General features: G+C 41.4%; 1 protein-coding gene across 7 annotated transcripts in view; it reads right to left on the bottom strand.

The window, feature by feature from the left end:
• Ccdc171 (coiled-coil domain containing 171) overlaps positions 1–27,419 on the bottom strand; it is a 340,735-nt gene that overhangs the window by 90,348 nt on the left and 222,968 nt on the right. For all 7 annotated transcript variants that reach the window (XM_006537992.3, XM_006537991.3, NM_001355378.1 and 4 more), the window contains one exon: positions 23,888–23,942. In XM_006537992.3, the coding sequence (XP_006538055.1) occupies positions 23,888–23,942 (55 nt within the window). The remainder of the gene's footprint in view (positions 1–23,887; positions 23,943–27,419) is intronic.

Genomic DNA, 27,419 nt, shown 5'->3' with positions numbered 1-27,419 from the left:
TGGCAGGCTGCCAAAAGAGAAACATTAACATCGTCAGGGCCACCAAGTTCCTCTGACCTATAATCTATCCTCCCTGAAGACAGTGTGAGGGCAGTGGTGGCACAGAACTTGTGGAACTAGCCAAAAAAAAAAAAAAAAAAAATCAGATTTGCCTGAAGGCCTACTCCATGAGATGGAGCACATAACCAACACTGCCTGGGTAACCAAGAACCAGAGTCTAGATAGTCCTGAGGCCTACAATAATCTAAACACTACTAAAAAGAACCAATAGGACTCTAGTGACATTCTGCTGTACTCATGGATCAGTACCTTACTCAGCCATCATCAGAGACATTTCTCCAGCAGCAGATGGGAACAGATGCACAGACCCACAGCCAGCCAGTATGGGAAGAGTCTAAATGGGATGTCTTGATGAAATCCTTCCCCCCTCCCCTCGGAGTTCAGGGAACCTCCACAGATAAGGAGGTAAAAGGAGCTTACCTAAGATTACTCTAATCTCTAAGATTTAGAGAGGATGAAGGACACCAGGAGAACAAGACACTCGGAATCGACGAAGTTGAACATATATGAACTCTCGGAGACAGAAGCAGCATGCACAGGACCTACGTGGAGCTGCACCAAGTCCCCTGAGTATATAGTATAGCTTTCAGCTTAGTATTTTTATAGTATTTTTCAGCCTGCAGAGTACCTTGCCACACTGAAGAGACTAGAACAATAGGGGTGAAGGCTTCATGTAGGCTCCAGCTTGACTCCTCCATTTTCAATGAGTGTGCGAACAAGCAGGTCTCTTGATCCTTGTGCCTGCTCTTGGGTGTTTTCCTTTCTGGTGGCTTGTGCAGCCTCAGTGTGATGGGTTTTGCTCTCTCTTATATTTTTATTTTGTCATGTTTGGCTATTATATCATAAGCCTGTTCTTTTCTAATGAGAGGCAGAGAGGGAGTGAATCTGGAGGGGAGGGGAGGTAGCGAAGAACTAGGAGGTATAGAGGGAGGGGACTCTATAAGAATAAAAACTAAAAATAAATAAATAAAACCTCTTAAAACTGACATTCATAGCTAAGTAGTTACAACTAGAAAAGACAAATATGGTATGTATTCACTTATATATGGATGTTGGCTGTTAGGTCAATACAGAGGGTAAGTATAGAGCAAGGGACTGGGGTGAGACAGATCTCCCTAGGAAAGGGAAATAGAATAAATAGTCAGGGATGGATGGGAGGGGGAGAACTGAAATGGGAGGATCAAGTGGGGAGGGAGGCACAGGGTCTGCAAGGACATGTACCAGACAGGGTCCTTAAAGCTGAAAGGAGAAATGGACACATGCCCCATTCCCTAAGCTAGAAGCTGTCTCCAATTGATAACCACTTGCAAATGAAAATTTAGTTTTCTCCCAGGGAGACTCACTGGGGAAACAAACTACTCTTAAGAGTAGGCTGCACACCCAGCAGTAGATGTTGGTGAGGGGAGGGAGGCTGCACGCCCAGCAGTAGATGTTGGTGAGGGGAGGCTGCACGCCCAGCAGTAGATGCCAGCAGAAAATGAACTCAATGGCATATTTTGGAGGCTCCTTGTCTCATAATGTCATATAAAGGCTTTTCTTTCTTTAAAAAAAAAAAACTCACCATTTTATTTATTTTTATAACCTACAGGCCTTTTGTGTACAGGCCTTTTCCAGTTTAATGTTTTTGTGGGGTTCCAAAGTGGGAGAACAAATAGGTTTCTGTGTCTTTGTCTGTTGTGCCTTTTCTTGGGCTCTTTTCCTTCTGTTTGCTTGTTTGCTTTGTCTATTCCAAAGTGTTTGATTTGTTTTATATGTTTTAATGTTCCCTTAGAATCCTGTTTTGTTTTCTAATGAGAGACAGAAAGGAAATGGGTCTCAATGAGAGGGAGGTAGGTAGGGAAAGAAACTGTAATGTTAAGTGAGAAAAATATCTATATTCAGTACAAGAAAAATACATGGGTAATTATACTGGTTATAATTCAAGGTGGTACTAACATGTCTGGTCTTTAAGTCTCCAGTTTTTCTGTATATTTAAAAACCACCTTTAAAACTATCATCATAAACAATTGATAAGCACACAATGTATAAAGATACAATTTGTTATATTAACATGAAGTGGGGACTTGTAAACATACAGTGTTCTTAGAACTAGGCTCAAAAAAAAAAAAAAAAAAAAAAAAAAAAAAAAAAAAAAAAAAAAAAGAACTAGGCTCTACCTAATGCCAAAGGCAGGGACTCTAGAAGAATTATCAAAATAGATACACTTTGAGGAAAGGAAAATCACAAGTTTTTCCTTTTTATATTATGTTTGGATGGATGGATGGATGGATAGATGGATAAGGAGGAAAAGAAAATAGTACTTCCACATCTAATTATATTAAATATAAATTTAATAAATTGTCTGACTGAAAATTTGGCTGAATTAATTTTAAAATCATAATTAATTTCTATTAACAGACTCACCTTAGATATAAAAACACAAATACTTTACAAGTAAAGCTACAAGTTGTTTCCAAATCCTGACTATTGTGAATAGAGTAGTAAGGGACATGGGTGGGCAAGTAAGAATTATCTATCACCTCCCATCAGAGAAACTTCTTGCAGTAGATGGCAATCAACATCGAGATCCACACTGGTCAATGTGCAGAGAATAAAAGGCTGTGGAGAGCTCAGCCCTCAATAGGATGTCTAATCACATCCTTCCCACCAAGGCTCAGAGAATCTGTGAGGAAGAAGTGGAAGAAAGACTGTGAGAGCCAGAGGTGGTAGATGACTACCAGAAAGTGTTTTCCAGACACCACAAGGCAGATGCGCAGATGAACTCACTAGCAATTGTGGCAGCAGGATTTAGACCTGTAGAAACTTAAGCCAGACAGAAACATCAGCACGTGGTAGGGGAGGTAGGCCCAAATTCTAGCCCTACCTGAGGCGCCATTGGATTTGATAGCTGCTCAAAGAGCAGGATTGAGTTTCCTTTAAGGGAGAGATCCTGATTGGTCAACCACTCTGCAGGGCAGGCCCCAACCCCAAGAGTATTTGGTCACAACAAGTTTGATGAGAGAGAGAGAGAGAGAGAGAGAGAGAGAGAACACAAGAACAAAGTTTGCTGCATAGGGAAGTAGGGTCATATTTGGAGGACCAGCAAATGAATATGATCAAAATACACTCAAAGACTTGGTAAAAATATTCTTTAAAGGGGCACTGTGAACAGGGGAATTGATTCCCAAAATAATATAGGCCATTGCCATTGCCTGTAGCTGCCTCCTAGAACTTCCTAGCAGCTTCTAGTTGCAGAAGACAGTGCACACTGCAGACATAGGACTTGGAGGAGCCAAGCTGTATCCAGCCTAGAGGCTCACTTCCTAAGGACTAGTTTTCACAGTACCAGAAGAAGCTATGCCGGCTTCACAAAAACAAGCCACATTCTATATCCTATAACAAGTTATTAAGTTTAAAAGAATTAGAAATCAACTGCATATCTACTCAAACAATATAGAATAAATCTAAACTCACCTGCAAATGATATGTAGGGAAAAAGTGATACATTGTAGAAAGTATAGAACATGAATGGCATCTTAGTTGTTATTGCTGTGATAAAATGCCATAACCAGAAGCAACTTGAGAAGAAAAGGGTTTATTTGGCTTACACATTTTGATTCCACTGCATCATGAAGAGAAGTCAGGGTAGGCACTCAATGCAGGAACTGAAGCAGAGGCAATAAAGGAATGCTGCTTCCTGGCTTACTCAATGTGGTTTGCTCAGCTGCCCTTCTTATACAACTCAGGACTGCATGTCCAAAGGGGTCACTGTCCACAGTGGGGTGAATGCTCTCACATCATTAACTAAGAAAAAGCTACTCTGGCTTACATCCAGGAAGTGGAGGCCATTTCCTCAGATGAGTTTCCCTCTTCTCAGAGGACCCCAGTTTGTATCTAGTTGGAAAATACTAATGAAAACAAATAGCTTAAAGACTAACAAGTATAAACATTTTAAATACTTTGACATTCATGCATACATAAAAATATCAAAACTTATGAAATGAAATAAATGCATTATTTATTAAAATTTATAGCTGTCAACACCTACTTTAAAAAAAAGAAAGTTCTTTTTAGTTAACAATAGGTTTTTTCATACAATAAATACATTCTGGGTGTGGTTTCCCTTCCTAATCACTCTTCCAGGTGCTCCCCACCTCCCCACCCACCCAAATCCACACCCTTTCTTTCTCTCAAGAGGAAAGGTTTTGAATGAGGACTCTAACTTTCTATGCTAAAGACACAGAAAGAAGAAAGAAGCAAAGATAGAAACGTAAGCTTAGAGCAAAGCCAGATGAAACAGAGAACACAGAAAATCAAGAAAAGCAAGAATTGTCTCACAGGAAAAAAAGTCAGTAATGACAAACTGGCCAAGAAAAAAAATTGTTAAATTACTAAAATCGGGAATAAAAAATGGGATCATTACTACCCATGCTACAGAAATAAGAAAAATTCTAAGAGAATAAATAATTGCGTGTTAACAAACAAGACCAGTTAAATAAAATAAAATTTTAATTCAAAAATGATCTAAATTAATTCATAAAGAAACATAAATTTTGATTAGACCTTTGAAGAAAATTAATGAGCAAAAAAACTTCCAAAAACCAGAAGTCTAGAGTCAGGGAGCTTTGCTGGTGAACACCCAGAGACCACCAGTCAAATTCTTCAGAGACTGAAATGGAGAAACACTTCTTAACTCATTCATTACTGGTCTGATCCCAGCCTGACAACTGCCGTAAGATCAATATACATTGTGTATATTGTATATATATGTAGAACCCTCAGACAATGCTAGCAAAATGAACCACTGAATATTCAAAGGAACATGTACCATAAAGGATGTCAATTTACCCAAGTAACACACACATACACACACACACACACACACACACACACACCTCTATTAGAACTAATTCAGTCATGTTTTAGAATACGTTATGTTTCTAAATAGAATATGTTGTGTCAACAACAAAATCAGATGCCATGTCAAAAATTGAGAATTAAAGTGAATTCAAGAACAAATTCCATTTATAATGGCATCACAAAAAATAAAATACTTAGAAATAAATTTAATATGACATGAAGCTGTATGTAGAAATTTAAATTAGTGTTGGAAGAAATGAAAATTTTTGAAAACACAATTTTTACTCTTGAATAGTTTTCATATTCTTTTGAAAAGAAGTTGGCCTAAGCTATATGGGTTGAGTTTTGGACCAGCAGTTGTAGCCAACAATTGTGATATGCTCAGTAGCATTATGCTGACCTATTGCTATTTGCCTTAGGTTTTTATTAAATATATATATTTCATATTTTGATGGAAAAAATTTTTAGAACTTTTTCCTTTTCTTCTTTTATATATTACATCCCAAATGCAGTTTCCTCTCCCCTCAGCCTCTCTTTTCCCCCCACTCCCTCCAGATCTAGCCCTGCCTTCACCACACCTCAGAAAAGAGCAGGCCTTCCAGGGATATCAACCAAATTGTGTTTTCAAAAACTGATACAGGGATACCAGGAGATTACTGGCTTCTAGCACTCCATTCTACTGGCATGCACACCACTCCAGCACTTTGGAGGTGAGGACAGAAAAATCAGGAGTACCAGGCCAGCCTTAGGTATATGTGAGATTAAGTCCAGCCTGGACTACATCAAGTTCTGTCTTTTACAAAAAATGAAAAGGTAATTAAGCTAATGAAAGAGAAAAATTCAGTAGGTATTTCATAATCAGAAGAAAAGGTGTACAGCATGATTGACCACAACTGAAATGCAAACCAAAGCCACAGTGAGATACCATTTCATGCCCGGTAGAATGAACTTTTTATTATTGGATATAACCAGTGTTGGCAAGAACGTGACGATTGGAATCCTGATACACACTGGTGGAGCTGCCTAATGGGAAAAGCTCTGTGGAGAAGAGTCTGATGAATCTGCCAAACGTTAGACATAGAAGACAACACAGCCTTGGCTAAATGGTGCCAGGCTACAGGGAGAGGTGGTAGAGTCTGCTTTCACTTTGTTCTGACACATCACTCTAACCCAAAGCAATTTAGGGAGGGAATGGTTTATTGGTTTTTCATTTCAAGCCATGGCCGGCAGGTCTTCTTGTTCCATGCAGTATTACCTCTAACCCAGGAAGTACAGCAGGAACCATGGAAGAATGCTGCTTCCTGGCTTGTGGCTTGTGCTTAGCTAGCACTTATACAGCCCAAGACCACCCGTTCTGGAACAATGCTGCCTGTGGTTAGCTGAGCCCTCCTGTGTCAATTACCAATTAAGATGAGGCACCACAGGCATGACCAGAAGGCAAACTAGTCTGGAAACCATTCATCTGAGCCTCCTTCCTCTGGTTACCGTGGGTAAGTTGAGAAGTAAAACTTAAGACAGGCAGTGTGCTAGCTAAGCTTTTTTCATCCACTTGACACAAAATAGAGCCATCTGAGAGTAGGGAACCTCGACTGAGAGACTACCTACGTTGTTAGTCAATGACTGGAGTGGGAGAGCCCCGTTAGCTGTAGGAAGTGAACAAGCCAAGGAGAAGAAACAAGTAAGAGTGTTCCTCCATGGCCTCTGCTTCAGTTCCTGTCGGGCCTCCATAACAGACTGGCCAGAATGTGAAAGCCCAGCCCCTTTCCCTGCAAATTGTTGTTGGACGTGGTGTTCTATTACAGCAAGGGAAACCTAACTATTAATGGCAGAGAGCATGGAAAGGAAAGAAACACAGCAGGTAAAAACCCAGAAAGACTGAGTTGTAGATTAATAAAAGAAAAAAAAAAACACACACACACACACACACACCATAATTTGGAGCCATAAGCAAACAGCTGGGAAGGAAGGGAATTCCTATAGCTGGGCTACAAGAAAAAGAAAAACAAAGTCCTAGGAAGACCCACAGATGCACCAGCTAGCACTACCCAAAAAGAAAGCTTAAGGTGGGGATATGAATACTACAGGCAGCCAGAGAAGGGGTCCTGCACTTCCTAGCTGCTCACTGCAGCAGTGGACAGAAACTAGTTTAGGAATTTTACAATGAAACCTTGCACTTGGGAAGAGCAATAGATCATGCCTTTTAGTTTCTCATGGCCTCTCTCCTTTCACTGGTTGGGAGAGCCATCACCCCAGAAGTTTTACTCTAGCTTGTCAGTATTTGATGTCTTAGTGAAAGCAATAAGGCAAGAGAAAGAAATAAAAGGATACAGAAACAGGAAACGTACTTGCTGACAATATGATCCTAGATGTTAAAAACCCCAAAGACCCCACAGAAAACGCATACACTTCATAAACACATTTATCAAACTAACAGGTCATAAAATCAACAATTAAAAAAAAAAGTTTTCCTACAAACAAACCAAAAAAATGAAAACAAGGTTAGAAAGAAATCAGGAAACTAGCTCCACTCACAATGACCTTGCAGGGGGCATGGGAGAGAGTTACTGGAAATGAGACCAAGCAAGACATCAAATACATCTTCCATTTTTTAAGACATCTGTCTTAGAGGGACTAGCCAACCAATGACTGGCCCAAATTGAGACTCATCTCACAGGCAAGAACCAATCCCTAACACTATTAGTGACACACTATTATACTTGCAGACAGGAGCCTAGCATAACTGTCCTCTGAATGGCACCACCCAACAGCTGACTGAGACAGATGCTGAGACCCAAAGCCAAACATTAGATGGAGCTTGGGGAGTCTTGTGGAAGAGTTGGGGGAGGATTGAGGGACCTGAGAGGACAGGGACTCCACAGGAAAGCCAACAGAGTCAACTAACCTGGACCCTTGGGAGCTCCCAGAGATTGAACCATCAACCAAAGAGTGGGCATGGTCTAGACCTAGCCCCAGCAACACCAGACATATGCAGCAGATGTGCAGTTTTGTCTTCATGCAGTTTCCCCGATAACTGGAGTAGGGGATGCCTCTGCATTTATTGCCTGCCTGTGGATCCCTTTCCCCTAATTAGGCTGCCTTGTCTGGCCTCAGAGAGAAAGGATGGACCTAGTTCTACAGCGACTGATGTGTGGGGGAGGGGCTGATACCCACTGGGGAATCCCCTTCTTTCCCTTCCTCTCCTTCTCAGAGAAAGGAGGGGGAGATGGGATGAGGAGCTTCCAGAGGGAGAGACTGGGATGGAGGCTGATATTAGGATGTAAAGTTAATAATTAATTAATTTTTAAAAAGAAACATCAGTCTTAGTTAGGGTTTCTATGGCTGCAATGAAACATCGTGACCAAAAACAAATTTGGAAGAAATGGTTTATTTGGCTTACACTTCTATACCCACTGTTCATTACTGACAGAAGTCAGGACAGGAACTTAAACAGGGCAGGAGCTGATCCAGAGGCCATGGAGGAGTACTACATACTAGCTTGTCTCCCCTGGCTTGCTTAGCCTGCCTTCTAATAGAACCCAAGATTACTAGCCCAGGGACAGTACCTCCCACAATGGGATAGCCCCTCCCCCATTAATCATTAATTAAGAAAATGCCCTACAGTCTTACCTTCAGGTTAATCTTATGGAGGTTCCCTCCTCTCTGATGACTTTAGCTTGTGTCAAGTTAACATAAAACTGTATCCAGCACAATATTCCATACTCACAGAGAAGAACTAATATTATGAAAATTGCCTTTTTAACAAAAGAGATCTACAAATTCAACATAATCTCCATCTAATGCTAAGGAAAAATTTTAGAGAGTTATTTTTTAAAAAGCAAGCCTAAAATTATATGGAAGCAACAAAATTGAAACCTGGAATACTCAAAGCAATTTTGTGCCCAAAGGTTAAATGTGGAGGCATCATAATAATCGATTTCTAAATAAACTACAAAGTCATAGTAACAAAAACAGTATATTAGTATATTATTGGAACAAATACAGACCCATACAATAACGGGATAAAACAAAAGACCAGAAATAAGTCATATAGCCTCAACCATCTGGTGCCAAAGAATACTTTCACACTACAAGTCTCTCAAATGCTAGAAACTGGGTGAGAGATGGGCTCTGATCTAGACTGGCAACACAGTGGAGCTGGCTCTGGAGGCACGGGTAGGACAGCCATGAGGACATGGGAGCAGAGGCACTGACCCTGCCTCTTGCAGATGGCAACATGGGGTGGCCTAGCCAGAGCAGTGCTGGAGAAGTGGTGGGCTGACCAGCTCAGCTAACACCCAGGCCCAGATCCAGGGCTCTGAGTTGACCCACCCCAAAATCTATATCATCTATGAACATTTGGGATGAGTAAAAGGACCATTCCTGCTGCTCCAAAGTTGCAGGATTTCCATGACACAGGACAACAACAGAATAACTGGGAGGAGTCCTGGTGAGGAGCCAGTATTGATGGTGTCACAGAAGCCAGAGATCTTGAACCAGACCAATGATTCACTGCAATGAACGTTTGCAAGTAAAGATGTATGGACAGATGTATATACTGTGAGACATACCATGACATACTATAGCTTCCATGATGAGATGTTTTCTATGCTATTTTACTTTTAACTTGTGTGTGTGTGTATACATTTATTGGGGGGGGGTGCTGCAAGAATAAAGGATAGCTATGAAGGGACAGGGAGACAAGCCAGCCTGTGGTGAATGATGTGAAACTCACAAAGAATTAAAAAGTTAAAAAGAAAAGAAAAAAGAAAACTGACACTAGAGAAACTAAATGTAAAAGAACAAATTAAATCCTCGCCTTTCACTTTGTACAAAAACCAACTGGAAATGAGCCAAAACTTTTAAGATCTGTAACTACTAGAGGAAAATATACAGAAAAATAAAAGCAAGTACATTTAGAAGAATGAAAGTAGATCTATATCTATCACTCTACCCAAAACTCAATTCCAAATAGATCAAGGATTTCTACATAAGACCAGACAGCCTGAATTTCATGGAAGAAAAAGTGGAAATAGTCTCGAACTCATTGGCACAGGACAGGACTTTCTCAAGAGAACACAGATAGCACAGGCACTAAGACCAGCAATTAATTAATGGGACCTCATGAAACTGAAAGGTTTCTGGACATCAAAGGACATCATTTGAGCAAGCAACAGCCTACAAATAGGGGGAAATATTTACCAATTATGTATCTGACAGAGGGTTAGTATCAAGAATATCAAAGAACTTAAAAATAAAAAATGAACATCAAGAAAACAACCCATTTCAAAAAAAATAAACAAGTAAACGGACTTCTCAAAAGGTGACTCAAAGGGCTGAGAAAAAACTAAAAAGTGTTCAACATCCTTAGCCATTAAAAAATGAACATTAAAACTACTTAGAGATTTCATCTTAGCCCAGTCAGAATATCTAAGCTTAATAAAAAGAAACGACAGCACATGCTAGCAAAGACAGAGAAGTGAGAACACTGAGTGCAAGTAATAGTACAAACTGGTACAGCATCTATGGAAAACAAACATGGAGGTTCCTCAAAGCGGGGAAACAGATCTCCTACAAGAGACAGCTATACCAGACTTGGGCAAAGGATTCTCCATCTTACTGCAGACATACTTGCTCAGCCATGTCCACTGCTGCTCTATTCATATTATCTAGAAATTGGAAACCACCTAGATGGCATCAACTGATCAACAGACAATGAGACTGTGATACATTTACACAATAGACCCGTTAGAAAAATGAAATTTGCACATAAGTGGAAGAAGCTAGAAGCAATCATCCTGCATAAGGTAACCCAGACCCAGAAAAACAAGCATGCCTTGCTTTTCTCTTATATGTATTAGCTTTAAGCCTTAGACATGTGCACTTTGTTTAGAATACCCATACAATCTAGGTAGATGATTGAGGGACCAGGGGGAAGCAGGTAAGATTTGAAGGAGGCAGAGACAAAAATGTAGTAAAGAGATAGTCGAAAATAGAATAGGAGGGTCAATTAAGGGAGAAAGGAAGAGCTGGGTAAAGGAGTGAATATAAGAAGGGGCCCCTAAAGTTGGGCAGTGATGGCGCATGCCTTTAATCCCAGCACTTGGGAGGCAGAGGCAGGCAAATTTCTGAGTTCAAGGTCAGCCCCATCTACAGAGTGAGTTCCAAGACAGCCAGGGCTACACAGAGAAACCCTGTCTCGAAGAAGAAGGAGGAGGAGGAGGAGGAGGAGGAGGAGGGAGGAGGGAGGAGGGAGGAGGAGGGAGGAGGGAGGAGGAGGGAGGAGGGAGGAGGATGGGGGAAGGAGGAGGAGGGGGGAAGAGGAGGAAGAGGAAGAAGCAGGAGGAGGAGGAGAGAGGAGGGAGGAGGGAAGGAGGAGGGAGGAGCGAGGAGGGAAGAGGAGGCACCTAACAAAACCACATGGAAACCTACTGCTGAGGAAGTTTCATAATATATATATATAATATACATATATGTGTGTGTGTATGTTATATCATAATATATATTTAAATGTATTAGGAGGAAGTGTGTCACTTTCGAGGTGGGCTTTAAGACCCTTCTCCTAGCTGCCTAGAGACAGTCTTCTAGCAGCTTTCAGATGAAGATGTAGAACTCTCAGCTCCTCCAGCACCATGCCTGCCTGGATGCTGCCATACTTCCCATCTTGATGATAATGGACTGAACCTCTGAACTTGTTAGCCAGCCTCAACTCAATGTTGTTCTTTATAAGAGTCTCTTCACAACAATAATACCCAAACTAAGACAATATTCTTAAGTTATTGGCCAAAGGGTTTCCATAGCTGCTACTCAAGAACACTGCGTGCCAATGCTATTGGTTACTACAACCTGATGGTAAGATCCTATTGCTGAGGACACCACTCATTTGTGTCATTGAGCATTGAGAAAGCAAGCTGATATCCAACCAGAGCTTTATTCATATTAACATTCATAGTGATGTTACTATACGCGTGGCCACATGAGAAAAGAAATCACCAGTCTCACACAGCTACAAACCCTGTGACCTACAATAATGACCTGCCTGCAAGATATATTGGTGCAATAGGGACACAAAGATTATGGGAATAATCAAGTACTTTTTAATTGGATTTAAGGCCCACTCCATGAAACAGAAGCCATAGTTGACACTATTAATGTGGCCAAGACCTTTGATTAGATAGGTCATTGTCTCTAGGGGGGAAAGCCTTCCACTATGACTCTACAAAAGTATCACAGCAATAAAATAACGTCTAATGACATATTCCTGCACCCATAAGTCAGTACATTGCTCAAACTTCACCTGAAGTTTTTTTTTTGTAGCAGATGTTAATTAACACTGAGACCAGAGAATAAGAAACACCAAAATATTAAGTTCTAAATGGAATGTCTTTATCAACCCCCCTTCCCCAATCAGGGCTCAGTATCTATGTAGAAGAGGAGGGACGACTATAAGAGCCAGAGGTGGTGGGAAACTCTGAGGAAGCTGTGTCTTCTACATACAGCAAGGCTGATGCACATATGAGCTTGCAGAGACTGTGATAGCATGTCCAGGACCTGCACAATTTCAAGCCAAACATAATTCCAGCATGAAGAAAGGGAAGTGGTCACCAAGTTCCACCCCTAGCAATGGAGTTATCTGTAATTTATACCCCAAGAGACAGAAAAGTCAGTTTTCCCCAATAAAGTAGCACTTGGTACACTCCAGGGTGGGCTGCATCCTCAGGAGGAACTGACAAACACAAACTTGGCTCCCTGGTTTTTTATATGCTTTTTTTGGCTGGTCAGTTGGTTTGGTTTGCTTTGGTTCCGTTCTTTTTGGTTATAGTTTTGTTTGAGAGAGGGAAGATATACAATGCTGGATGGTAGGAAGGGGGAAGATCTGGGAGGAGTTAGGGGAGGGGAGAGAATATGACCAAAATATATTGTATGAATGTTTTTAAAACTAGAGAAATTGCAAAAGCTTATGCACTGCATGGCAGGAAAAATAACTGAGTGGAAAGACAGCCTATAGAATGGGATAAACTCTCTGCCAGCAACATCTGGCAACAGTTTGATATGTAGAATATAAAAAGAACTCAATTCAAAAATGTAAACAACAAAATAACATATAATCTAATCGGTAAATTGGCAAGTGAGAAGACGAAAGGATGGACCATCCAGAGACTGCCCCACCCGAGGGTCCATCCCATAATCAGCCACCAAACGCAGACACTATTGTATACGCCAGCAAGAATCTGCTGAAAGGACCCTGATATAGCTGTCTCTTGTGAGGCTTTGCTGGTGCCTGGCAAACACAGAAGTGGATGCTCACAGTCTTCTATAGGATGGAGCACAGGGCCCCCAATGTAGGAGCTAGAAAAAGTATCCACGACTCGAGCCCCGAGGTACCTTGCCAGCGGAGGCGCCCAACACCCGCAAGGGCCCACACAGGATTCCCCACGGGATCCTAAGACCTCTGGTGAGTGGAACACAGCCCCTGCCCCAATCCAATCGCGCAGAACCTGAGATTGCGGGAAATAGGGAAGCAGACTACCCGGGCCTGACCTGGGGCAAAGCCCCTTCCACTCCACTCGAGCCCCGAGGTACCGTGCCAGCGGAGTCTCATCCAACACCCGCAAGGGCCCACACAGGATTCCCCACGGGATCCTAAGACCTCTAGTGAGTGGAACACAACTCCTGCCAAGAGTCCGGTTCGAACACCAGATATCTGGGTACCCTCCCTGCAAGAAGAGAGCTTGCCTGCAGAGAATACTCTGCCCACTCAAACTAAGGAGAGAGCTACCCTCCCAGGTCTGCTTATAGAGGCTAACAGAGTCACCTGAAGAACAAGCTCTTAACAGAGACAACTATAACAGCTAGCTTCAGAGATTACCAGATGGCAAAAGGCAAACGTAAGAATCCTACTAACAGAAATCAAGACCACTCACCATCATCAGAACGCAGCACTCCCACCCCACCTAGTCCTGGGCACCCCAACACAACCGAAAATCTAGACCCAGATTTAAAAACATTTCTCATGATGATGATAGAGGACATCAAGAAGGACTTTCATAAGTCACTTAAAGAATTACAGGAGAGCACTGCTAAAGAGTTACAGGCTCTTAAAGAAAAGCAGGAAAATACAACCAAACAGGTAGAAGTCCTTAAAGAAAAACAGGAAAACACATCCAAACAGGTGATGGAAATGAACAAAACCATACTAGAACTAAAAAGGGAAGTAAACACAATAAAGAAAACACAAAGCGAGGCAACGCTGGAGATAGAAACCCTAGGAAAGAAATCTGGAACCATAGATGCGAGCATCAGCAACAGAATACAAGAAATGGAAGAGAGAATCTCAGGTGCAGAAGATTCCATAGAGAACATCGACACAACAGTCAAAGAAAATACAAAATGCAAAAGGATCCTAACTCAAAACATCCAGGAAATCCAGGACACAATGAGAAGACCAAACCTACGGATAATAGGAATTGATGAGAATGAAGATTTTCAACTTAAAGGGCCAGCTAATATCTTCAACAAAATAATAGAAGAAAACTTCCCAAACATAAAGAAAGAGATGCCCATGATCATACAAGAACCCTACAGAATTCCAAATAGACTGGACCAGAAAAGAAATTCCTCCGGACACATAATAATCAGAACAACAAATGCACTAAATAAAGATAGAATATTAAAAGCAGTAAGGGAGAAAGGTCAAGTAACATATAAAGGAAGGCCTATCAGAATTACACCAGACTTTTCACCAGAGACTATGAAAGCCAGAAGAGCCTGGACAGATGTTATACAGACACTAAGAGAACACAAATGCCAGCCCAGGCTACTATACCCGACCAAACTCTCAATTACCATAGATGGAGAAACCAAAGTATTCCACGACAAAACCAAATTCACACAATATCTTTCCACGAATCCAGCCCTTCAAAGGATAATAACAGAAAAGAAGCAATACAAGGACGGAAATCACGCCCTAGAACAAACAAGAAAGTAATCCCTCAACAAACCAAAAAGAAGACAGCCACAAGAACAGAATGCCAACTCTAACAACAAAAATAATAGGAAGCAACAATTACTTTTCCTTAATATATCTTAATATCAATGGACTCAATTCCCCAATAAAAAGACATAGACTAACAGACTGGCTACACAAACAGGACCCAACATTCTGCTGCTTACAGGAAACCCATCTCAGGGAAAAAGACAGACACTACCTCAGAGTGAAAGGCTGGAAAACAATTTTCCAAGCAAATGGTCTGAAGAAACAGGCTGGAGTAGCCATTCTAATATTGGATAAAATCAACTTCCAACCCAAAGTTATCAAAAAAGACAAGGAGGGACACTTCATACTCATCAAAGGTAAAATCCTCCAAGAGGAACTCTCAATTCTGAATATCTACGCTCCAAATGCAAGGGCAGCCACATTCATTAAAGACACTTTAGTAAAGCTCAAAGCACACATTGCACCTCACACAATAATAGTGGGAGACTTCAACACACCACTTTCTTCAATGGACAGATCGTGGAAACAGAAACTAAACAGGGACACAGTGAAACTAACAGAAGTTATGAAATAAATGGACCTGACAGATATCTACAGAACATTTTATCCTAAAACAAAAGGATATACCTTCTTCTCAGCACCTCACGGGACCTTCTCCAAAATTGACCATATAATTGGTCACAAAACAGGCCTCAACAGATACAAAAATATTGAAATTGCCCCATGTATCCTATCAGACCACCATGGCCTAAGACTGATCTTCAATAACAACATAAATAATGGAAAGCCAACCTTCACGTGGAAACTGAACAACACTCTTCTCAATGATACCTTGGTCAAGGAAGGAATAAAGAAAGAAATTAAAGACTTTTTAGAGTTTAATGAAAATGAAGCCACAACGTACCCAAACCTTTGGGATACAATGAAAGCATTTCTAAGAGGGAAACTCATAGCTCTGAGTGCCTCCAAGAAGAAACGGGAGAGAGCACATACTAGCAGCTTGACAACACATCTAAAAGCTCTAGAAAAAAAGGAAGCAAATTCACCCAAGAGGAGTAGACGGCAGGAAATAATCAAACTCAGGGGTGAAATCAACCAAGTGGAAACAAGAAGAACTATTCAAAGAATTAACCAAACGAGGAGTTGGTTCTTTGAGAAAATCAACAAGATAGATAAACCCTTAGCTAGACTCACTAGAGGGCACAGGGACAAAATCCTAATTAACAAAATCAGAAATGAAAAGGGAGACATAACAACAGATCCTGAAGAAATCCAAAACACCATCAGATCCTTCTACAAAAGGCTATACTCAACAAAACTGGAAAACCTGGACGAAATGGACAAATTTCTGGACAGATACCAGGTACCAAAGTTGAATCAGGATCAAGTTGACCATCTAAACAGTCCCATATCCCCTAAAGAAATAGAAGCAGTTATTAATAGTCTCCCAGCCAAAAAAAGCCCAGGACCAGACGGGTTTAGTGCAGACTTCTATCAGACCTTCAAAGAAGATCTAATTCCAGTTCTGCACAAACTATTTCACAAAATAGAAGTAGAAGGTACTCTACCCAACTCATTTTATGAAGCCACTATTACTCTGATACCTAAACCACAGAAAGATCCAACAAAGATAGAGAACTTCAGACCAATTTCTCTTATGAATATCGATGCAAAAATCCTCAATAAAATTCTCGCTAACCGAATCCAAGAGCACATTAAAGCAATCATCCATCCTGACCAAGTAGGTTTTATCCCAGGGATGCAGGGATGGTTTAATATACGAAAATCCATCAATGTAATCCATTATATAAACAAACTCAAAGACAAAAACCACATGATCATCTCGTTAGATGCAGAAAAAGCATTTGACAAGATCCAACACCCATTCATGATCAAAGTCTTGGAAAGATCAGGAATTCAAGGCCCATACCTAAACATGATAAAAGCAATCTACAGCAAACCAGTAGCCAACATCAAAGTAAATGGAGAGAAGCTGGAAGCAATCCCACTAAAATCAGGGACTAGACAAGGCTGCCCACTTTCTCCCTACCTTTTCAACATAGTACTTGAAGTATTAGCCAGAGCAATTCGACAACAAAAGGAGATCAAGGGGATACAAATAGGAAAAGAGGAAGTCAAAATATCACTTTTTGCAGATGATATGATAGTATATATAAGTGACCCTAAAAATTCCACCAGAGAACTCCTAAACCTGATAAACAGCTTCGGTGAAGTAGCTGGATATAAAATTAACTCAAACAAGTCAATGGCCTTTCTCTACACAAAGAATAAACAGGCTGAGAAAGAAATTAGGGAAACAACACCCTTCTCAATAGTCACAAATAATATAAAATATCTCAGCATGACTCTAACTAAGGAAGTGAAAGATCTGTATGACAAAAACTTCAAGTCTCTGAAGAAAGAAATTAAAGAAGATCTCAGAAGATGGAAAGATCTCCCATGCTCATGGATTGGCAGGATCAACATTGTAAAAATGGCTATCTTGCCAAAAGCAATCTACAGATTCAATGCAATCCCCATCAAAATTCCAACTCAATTCTTCAACGAATTGGAAGGAGCAATTTGCAAATTTGTCTGGAATAACAAAAAACCTAGGATAGCAAAAACTCTTCTCAAGGATAAAAGAGCCTCTGGTGGAATCACCATGCCTGACCTAAAGCTTTACTACAGAGCAATTATGATCAAAACTGCATGGTACTGGTATAGAGACAGACAAGTAGACCAATGGAATAGAATTGAAGACCCAGAAATGAACCCACACACCTATGGTCACTTGATCTTCGACAAGGGAGCTAAAACCATCCAGTGGAAGAAAGACAGCATTTTCAACAATTGGTGCTGGCACAACTGGTTGTTATCGTGTAGAAGAATGCGAATCGATCCATACTTATCTCCTTGTACTAAGGTCAAATCTAAGTGGATCAAGGAACTTCACATAAAACCAGAGACATTGAAACTTATAGAGGAGAAAGTGGGGAAAAGCCTTGAAGATATGGGCACAGGGGAAAAATTCCTGAACAGAACAGCAATGGCTTGTGCTGTAAGATCGAGAATTGACAAATGGGACCTAATGAAACTCCAAAGTTTCTGCAAGGCAAAAGACACCGTCAAAAGACAAAAAGACCACCAACAGATTGGGAAAGGATCTTTACCTATCCTAAATCAGATAGGGGACTAATATCCAACATATATAAAGAACTCAAGAAGGTGGACTTCAGAAAATCAAATAACCCCATTAAAAATGGGGCTCAGAACTGAACAAAGAATTCTCACCTGAGGAATACCGAATGGCAGAGAAGCACTTGAAAAAATGTTCAACATCCTTAATCATCAGGGAAATGCAAATCAAAACAACCCTGAGATTCCACCTCACACCAGTCAGAATGGCTAAGATCAAAAATTCAGGTGACAGCAGATGCTGGCGTGGATGTGGAGAAAGAGGAACACTCCTCCACTGTTGATGGGATTGCAGGCTTGTACAACCACTCTGGAAATCAGTCTGGTGGTTCCTCAGAAAATTGGACATAGTACTACCGGAGGATCCAGCAATACCTCTCCTGGGCATATATCCAGAAGATGCCCCAACTGGTAAGAAGGACACATGCTCCACTATGTTCATAGCAGCCTTATTTATAATAGCCAGAAGCTGGAAAGAACCCAGATGCCCCTCAACAGAGGAATGGATACAGAAAATATGGTACATCTACACAATGGAGTACTACTCAGCTATTAAAAAGAATGAATTTATGAAATTCCTAGCCAAATGGATGGACCTGGAGGGCATCATCCTGAGTGAGGTAACACATTCACAAAGGAATTCACACAATATGTATTCACTGATAAGTGGATATTAGCCCAAAACCTAGGATACCCAAGATATAAGATACAATTTGCTAAACACATGAAACTCAAGAAAAATGAAGACTGAAGTGTGGACACTATGCCCCTCCTTAGAAGTGGGAACAAAACACCCTTGGAAGGAGTTACAGAGACAAAGTTTGGAGCTGAGATGAAAGGATGGACCATGTAGAGACTGCCATATCCAGGGATCCACCCCATAATCAGCATCCAAACGCTGACACCATTGCATACACTAGCAAGATTTTATCGAAAGGACCCAGATGTAGCTGTCTCTTGTGAGACTATTCCGGGGCCTAGCAAACACAGAAGTGGATGCTCACAGTCAGCTAATGGATGGATCACAGGGCTTCCAATGGAGGAGCTAGAGAAAGTACCCAAGTAGCTAAAGGGATCTGCAACCCTATAGGTGGAACAACATTATGAACTAACCAGTACCCCGGAGCTCTTGACTCTAGCTGCATATGTATCAAAAGATGGCCTAGTCGGCCATCACTGGAAAGAGAGGCCCATTGGACATGCAAACTTTATATGCCCCAGTACAGGGGAACGCCAGGGCCAAAAAGGGGAAGTGGGTGGGTATGGGAGTGGGGTGGGTGGCTACGGGGGCCTTTTGGTATAGCATTGGAAATGTAAATGAGCTAAATACCTAATAAAAAATGGAAAAAAAAAAAGAAAAAGTATCCAAGAGCTGAAGGGGTCTGCAACCCTATAGGTGGAACAACAATATGAACTAATTAGTACCCCCAGAGCTTGTGTCTCTAAGTGCATATGTAGCAGAAGATGGCCTAGTCAGCCATCATTGGGAAGAGAGGCCCCTTGGTCTTGCAAACTTTATATGCCCCAGTACAGGGGAATTCCAGGGCCAAGAAGTGGGAGTGGGTGGGTAGGGGAGCAGGGCGGGGGGACAGTATAGGGGACTTTTGGGATAGCATTTGAAATGTAAATGAAGAAAATATCTAATAATTTTTTTTAATTGGCAAGTGAGTTGAACTGGCAGTTGTACCCAAAATATAAAAGGCCAATAAGTACCTGAGAAAACAAGTTCAATATCTTTGGCAATAAAGGAAACCAAAATCAAAATTAAACTGAAATCCACTCCAGTTGGAATGGCTATTATCAAGGCAAGCACCACATGCCGATGAGAATGGGAGAGTGGGGGAGAGGGGCCATTTACATGTTGGGAGGAATCTAAGTTAGCCTAACTACTACGGAAATGTGATATACCAATATAATGAAATAATATTCTCCCACAAAAAGGAATGAGCCATTAGTACATGCCCAAAAATTTGAGCAAAAAAAAAATTTTTTTTGAACACAACAAAACTTTTTAGCAAAATATGCTAAATGAAAGACGCCAAGCAACAAAGACTATATATTGTATGGGTCTATTTATTTCAACTATCCAGGATAAAAAAAAAAATTCAAGGAGATAAAAAATAGATGAGTGTCTGTCAGAAATGGATGAAAAACATGCAAGAAATAATTGCTTAAGTGTGAATGTACTGAAATCACTGGACTATGCACTGTAAGGTTTATGTGTGTGTGACTATTTGTGTGTATCTGGGGGGAGGGCTATGTGCACATGTATGTGCAAGTGCCCAGAGTGTTGTATTCCCAAAGCTGAAGTTACAGATGTTTGTGAGCTACCTGATATCAGCGAAGAACCAAACTCAGGTTCTCTCTGCAAGAGCAGCAAGTGATCTTAAACACTGCACCATCTTTCTAGGACCTGAATTATACATTATACATTTTACATGGTTGAAATTATTAACTTTTTTGCAAAAGAAAAGCTCAATAGATATAGATTTTCCAAAATATAAAACCAGCTAGGAATTCAACTCAATAGAGAAATGAATGGATCTTAAAATATACGGCATGAAACACGGTAATGACTTTCTTGTTTTTCTTTTTCTTAACCCCTAAACCTGCAATTGATCCCCTAAGAATATCAATAACAATTTAACTTCTGATCTCTATCATAAACTCACATCACTAGACATAGGAACACATGCCTGTCATCCCAGCAATTGGGAGATTGAGGCAGGAGGGTGGTGATCTTGAGGCCAACCTGTAACACAAAACAAGACCCTATTCAAAAGAGAGGTATCAATGAATACGTGGTTTTTAATTTTATACTTTTCAACTATATGTCTGTATGTGGTTATATGTGTGCTCATGTGTCCAAGGGCCTCAAAATCCCCTGGAGCTATAGTTGCAGGTAGTTGTGAACCACCTGATGTGGGTGCTGGGAATCAAACAAGGGTCTTCTGGAAGAGCACCATTAACTGCTGAGCCCACTCTTCCAATCCAATAAATTCATGTGGGGTTTTTTTTTTCGATTTTTTTATTAGGTATTTATTTCATTTACATTTCCAATGCTAGCCCAAAAGTCCCCCACATGCTCCCCACCCACTCCCACTTTTTGGCCTTGCGTTCCCCTGTACTGAGGCATATAAAGTTTGCACGAACAATGGGCCTCTCTTTCCACTGATGGCCAACTAGACCATCTTCTGATACATATGCAGCTAGAGACAGGAGCCCTGGGGGTTACTGGCTAGTTCATATTGTTGTTCCACCTATAGGGTTGCAGATCCCTTTAGCTACTTGGGTACTTTCTCTAACTCCTCCATTGGGGGCTCTGTGATCCATCCAATAGCTGACTGTGAGCATCCACTTCTGTGTTTGCTAGGCCCCGGCATAGTTTCACAAGAGACAGCTATATCTGGATCCTTTCAGCAAAATCTTGCTAGTGTATGCAATGGTGTCAGCTCCCATTCCTGTTCCCCCACCCCTCCCATCCACTCGTCCTCCATTGCTCTTCAGAAAAGGGGGGGGGGACTAGTTGTTTTTAAGTATTAAGATATATTAAATATTAGCTTACTATTATTCCATCTCTTTAAAAGTATTAGTTTTAGGGTATTAAAATTCTTCTAAATGTTACTCATTCATTACATATATATCTTAAATGTATTAGATATTTGCATTTTAAAAACTGCCAGTTAGACAATAACACAAATCTGTAAATTAACATTAATTTAAATAATGGGAGCCTGCCAAGATGACTCAGTGGGTAAAAGCACATATCGCCAAGCCTGATGAGCCAGGGTCAATCCTCCAAACCCGCATGGTAGAGGGAGAGAAATGACTTCCACAAGTTGTTTTCTAGCCTCCATTAGTGTACCATATGAGTGTGCATGCAAACACACATGCACATTCATGCACACACACATGCACACGCACACACATGCATGCACACACACACATAGTACGTGAAATAATAAATAAATAAAAAGACTCTTAATGAAATAATGTACACATCACTTCCTCTAGAAGATGGTGCTAACACAGTATATAACCAACAACTTTTTACTACTGTAACACATTTATGCTGCTAATTACTACATATTATGTCACAGTTTATAAAACAAAAGCAATCATTTTTTAAAAATAGTAGATTGTTGAATGGATTTTTCATTTTAAGAACATACTCATTAGGTAAGAAATTTCCATTTGAATCATTTTATTACCAAGTGTCTTAGTCATAGGGTTTCCGTTGCTGTGAAGAGACACCATAACCAAGGTAACTTTTATAAAGGATAACATTTAATTGGGGCTAGCTTACAGGGTTAGAGGTTCAGTCCATTATCATCAAGGCAGGAAGCATGGCAGCACCCAGGCAGGCATGGTCCTGGAAAGGGAGCTGAGAGTTCTATATCTTGATCTGAAGGCAGCCAGGAGAAGACTAGCTTTCAGGCAGCTAGGAGGAAGGTCTCAAAGCCCACTCACACAGTGAGACAGTGAGACACAACAACAGCACACCTACTCCAACAAGGCCACACCTCCTAATACTCCCTGGGCCAAGAATAGTCAAATCACCACACTAAGGCACACAACTATTGCCAAATATATATCCTCTCTTTCCATGTGTTTATATAGACAGCTATTTAATAGCAGTATAGTGTTTTGTTATCACAGAACATAAAGAGAATGATGGTGACCTATGGGGCACACAACAAAGACCACAAATAACTGCAGTGCACTGAGGCCAATTTGGAGAAAACATAATTATTATAGTTTTACCAAGTACCTAAAGTGAGGTCCAGAAAAATAATGACAATGTTGTTCACAGTTGTTTCTAAAGTAAGTGTCTGCTAAATTTGTTTTTTAAGATAGTCAAAAATAATTAAACTGATTTGCAGTTAATAAAAATAATGACCTATGACCCCCGCAACCTGTCCTGCCTGCAAGATGTGCAGAGGCAGTGGTGGCTCAGAGCTTGTGAGAGTGGCCAACCAATGACAGGTTTAACTTGAGACCGAAGCCACAAGGAAGATTCCATGCTTCACACTGCCTGAATGCCCAGTGTCATGAAGCTGTATGGCTCAAAAAAATAAAAATAAAAATAAATAAAAATAAAAATAAAAAGTCAATGAAACGATCCCTAATGATATTCTGCTACAACTACACACCGCTGCCTATCCCAGTCATAATCAGAGAGATTTCCTCCAGAAGCTGATGGGAAGCCCACAGCCAAACATTAGGCAGAACATGGAGAACCCCAACAGAAGACTGACAGAAAGGACTGTAGGAGCCAGGGGCTCAAGGACACCAGGAGAACGTGGACCACAGAGTCAACTGAGCAGGCTCACAGGAGTTCACAGAGACTGAAGCAGCAATGGGGCAAAGGTCTGTGCTAGATCTTCTTCTGCATACAGGCAAGGGTCTGGGCTAGATCTTCTGCATACGTGATGTGCTTGCTAGTTTGGTAATTTTGTTTGGACTCCTAACAGCTGGAGTGGGGTGTCTCTGACTCTTTGGCCTGCTCATGGAGTCCTTTCTCCCAACCAGGCTACCTCCTTGGTGTGAGGGTTTATGCCCGGTCTTATTGCATCTTGGAGGCCTCCTCTTTTCTGAAGGAAAACCAAGGAGGAGTGGATCTGAGGGAAGTGGGGGGAAGGGAGGCTGCAGTCAGGATGTATTACATGAGAGAAGAACTTTTTACAAAGAAAAAGAAAGTAAACAAAAACAAAACTTTAAAAATAAAATAAAATAATAAAAATAATGGACCAAATAATCATAGCACATGTTGAATGAATTTTAAAAATGTAATACCTTATGAAGCATGTTTTCTATAGTTCTCATGTGATTCGCAACACATTCTTTGTCTCTAGAAAAAAGAGAGAAAGGATTAGGTGTGAGTATGACCCAAGTCTTTCTACATTTGTTTACACTTTAGCCTGAGACACTATTACTAGCTGTCTTTGATCTCCCTTTTAAAACACAAAACTTGACACTGGGGAGGTGGCCTGGTAATGACCTGCTCTCTGTGTGAGTGTGACAGGATCCAGATCCCCAGCAGATATCTGAGAAACCTTGGTGGCAGCCTGTAATGCCAGTCCTCACCCAGCAGACTCCTGGTCAAGCTGGATAGCATGGCTAGAGGGAAGTAGTGAGCTCCAGGCTCAATGAAAGACCTTGTCTCAACAAACAGAACAGAAAGCAATCCCAGAAGAGACTCAACATCAACCTATGGCTGTCACATTCTCTCTCTCTCTCTCTCTCTCTCTCTCTCTCTCTCTCTCTCTCTCTCTCTCTCGCACACATACACATACACTGTACACATGTGAAAAAGGTACAAACTGGAACCACAGCCACTGAAATATGTTACACTTAACTCCTATGCACACTTATGCTACTTACCCTAAAGTGGGGGGAGGGACCATAAGTTAAGAGAATGGAAAAGGTAAAGAGACCATGATTACATAATTCATAATTTCAGATGTTCTGAAAACACACGACATTCTTTGTATCTTTAATTGGTGGCAGACCGTTGTAAATGGTGATGCTGTATAAAATACTATCTGTTGCCTTCCTTAACAGTCCTTTCATGGTGAAATAACCTGACAACATATATGTTGTTACAGGTTCTCTTCTTGGCTTGTGTATTTAATTCAGCTTTCACAATGAACTACAAGCTCAAAATGCTAAAGACTAGACTTTAATAATAGTAATCAGGGCTCTTTAGTTGTCTAAGATCCTATGCCCTTAGAAAAGAGCCACAGACACCTAAGTCCGAAGTTAACTGCTGAATGTAAAAACTCAATGTAAACCTGGAGGCTTTATAACCCCGTGGCCACGCACCTATGAATACAGGTTCTGTGACACTCAGGGTTAGCAACTTAGTCTGTCTCTCCACTTGATGCAAAGAGATCAAGAAAACAGCAACAAGTCTGAATTGGTCAAACTTACACTTTTAGAAGTAAAAATTAGCTGGGGCACAAGTCCCTTCCGCTCGACTCGTGACTCGAGCCCCGGGCTACCTTGCCAGCAGAGTCTTGCCCAACACCCGCAAGGGTCCACACAGGACTCCCCACGGGACCCTAAGACCTCTGGTGAGTGGATCACAGTGCCTGCCCCAATCCAATCGCGCGGAACTCGAGACTGCAGTACATAGGGAAGCAGGCTACCCGGGCCTGATCTGGGGCACAAGTCCCTTCCGCTCGACTCGAGACTCGAGCCCCGGGCTACCTTGCCAGCAGAGTCTTGCCCAACACCCGCAAGGGTCCACACGGGACTCCCCACGGGACCCTAAGACCTCTGGTGAGTGGATCACAGTGCCTGCCCCAATCCAATCGCGCGGAACTTGAGACTGCAGTAAATAGGGAAGCAGGCTACCCGGGCCTGATCTGGGGCACAAGTCCCTTCCGCTCGACTTGAGACTCGAGCCCCGGGCTACCTTGCCAGCAGAGTCTTGCCCAACACCCGCAAGGGCCCACACGGGACTCCCCACGGGACCCTAAGACCTCTGGTGAGTGGACCACAGTGCCTGCCCCAATCCAATCGCGCGGAACTTGAGACTGCGGTACATAGGGAAGCAGGCTACCCGGGCTTGATCTGGGGCACAAACCCCTTCCACTCCACTCGAGCCCCGGCTACCTTGCCAGCTGAGTCGCCTGACACCCGCAAGGGCCCACACAGGATTCCACACGTGATCCTAAGACCTCTAGTGAGTGGAACACAACTTCTGCCAGGAGTCTGGTTCGAACACCAGATATCTGGGTACCTGCCTTGCAAGAAGAGAGCTTGCCTGCAGAGAATACTCTGCCCACTGAAACTAAGGAGAGTGCTACCCTCCAGGTCTGCTCATAGAGGCTAACAGAGTCACCTGAAGAACAAGCTCTTAACAGTGACAACTAAAACAGCTAGCTTCAGAGATTACCAGATGGCGAAAGGCAAACGTAAGAATCCTACTAACAGAAATCAAGACCACTCACCATCATCAGAACGCAGCACTCCCACCCCACCTAGTCCTGGGCACCCCAACACAACCGAAAATCTAGACCCAGATTTAAAAACATTTCTCATGATGATGATAGAGGACATCAAGAAGGACTTTCATAAGTCACTTAAAGATTTACAGGAGAGCACTGCTAAAGAGTTACAGGCTCTTAAAGAAAAGCAGGAAAACACAGCCAAACAGGTGATGGAAATGAACAAAACCATACTAGAACTAAAAGGGGAAGTAGACACAATAAAGAAAACACAAAGCGAGGCAACACTGGAGATAGAAACCCTAGGAAAGAAATCTGGAACCATAGATGCGAGCATCAGCAACAGAATACAAGAAATGGAAGAGAGAATCTCAGGTGCAGAAGATTCCATAGAGAACATCGACACAACAGTCAAAGAAAATACAAAATGCAAAAGGATCCTAACTCAAAACATCCAGGTAATCCAGGACACAATGAGAAGACCAAACCTACGGATAATAGGAATTGATGAGAATGAAGATTTTCAACTTAAAGGGCCAGCTAATATCTTCAACAAAATAATAGAAGAAAACTTCCCAAACATAAAAAAAGAGATGCCCATGATCATACAAGAAGCATACAGAACTCCAAATAGACTGGACCAGAAAAGAAATTCCTCCCGACACATAATAATCAGAACAACAAATGCACTAAATAAAGATAGAATATTAAAAGCAGTAAGGGAGAAAGGTCAAGTAACATATAAAGGAAGGCCTATCAGAATTACACCAGACTTTTCACCAGAGACTATGAAAGCCAGAAGAGCCTGGACAGATGTTATACAGACACTAAGAGAACACAAATGCCAGCCCAGGCTACTATACCCGGCCAAACTCTCAATTACCATAGATGGAGAAACCAAAGTATTCCACGACAAAACCAAGTTCACACAATATCTTTCCACGAATCCAGCCCTTCAAAGGATAATAACAGAAAAGAAGCAATACAAGGACGGAAATCACGCCCTAGAACAACCAAGAAAGTAATCATTCAACAAACCAAAAAGAAGACAGCCACAAGAACAGAATGCCAACTCTAACAACAAAAATAAAAGGGAGCAACAATTACTTTTCCTTAATATCTCTTAATATCAATGGACTCAATTCCCCAATAAAAAGACATAGACTAACAGACTGGCTACACAAACAGGACCCAACATTCTGCTGCTTACAGGAAACCCATCTCAGGGAAAAAGACAGACACTACCTCAGAGTGAAAGGCTGGAAAACAATTTTCCAAGCAAATGGACTGAAGAAACAAGCTGGAGTAGCCATTTTAATATCGGATAAAATCGACTTCCAACCCAAAGTTATCAAAAAAGACAAGGAGGGACA

Source organism: Mus musculus, chromosome 4, assembly GCF_000001635.26.
Source record: "Mus musculus strain C57BL/6J chromosome 4, GRCm38.p6 C57BL/6J".
Classification (NCBI taxonomy): Eukaryota; Metazoa; Chordata; class Mammalia; order Rodentia; family Muridae; genus Mus; species Mus musculus.
This window is presented reverse-complemented; position numbering and strand designations above follow the sequence as displayed.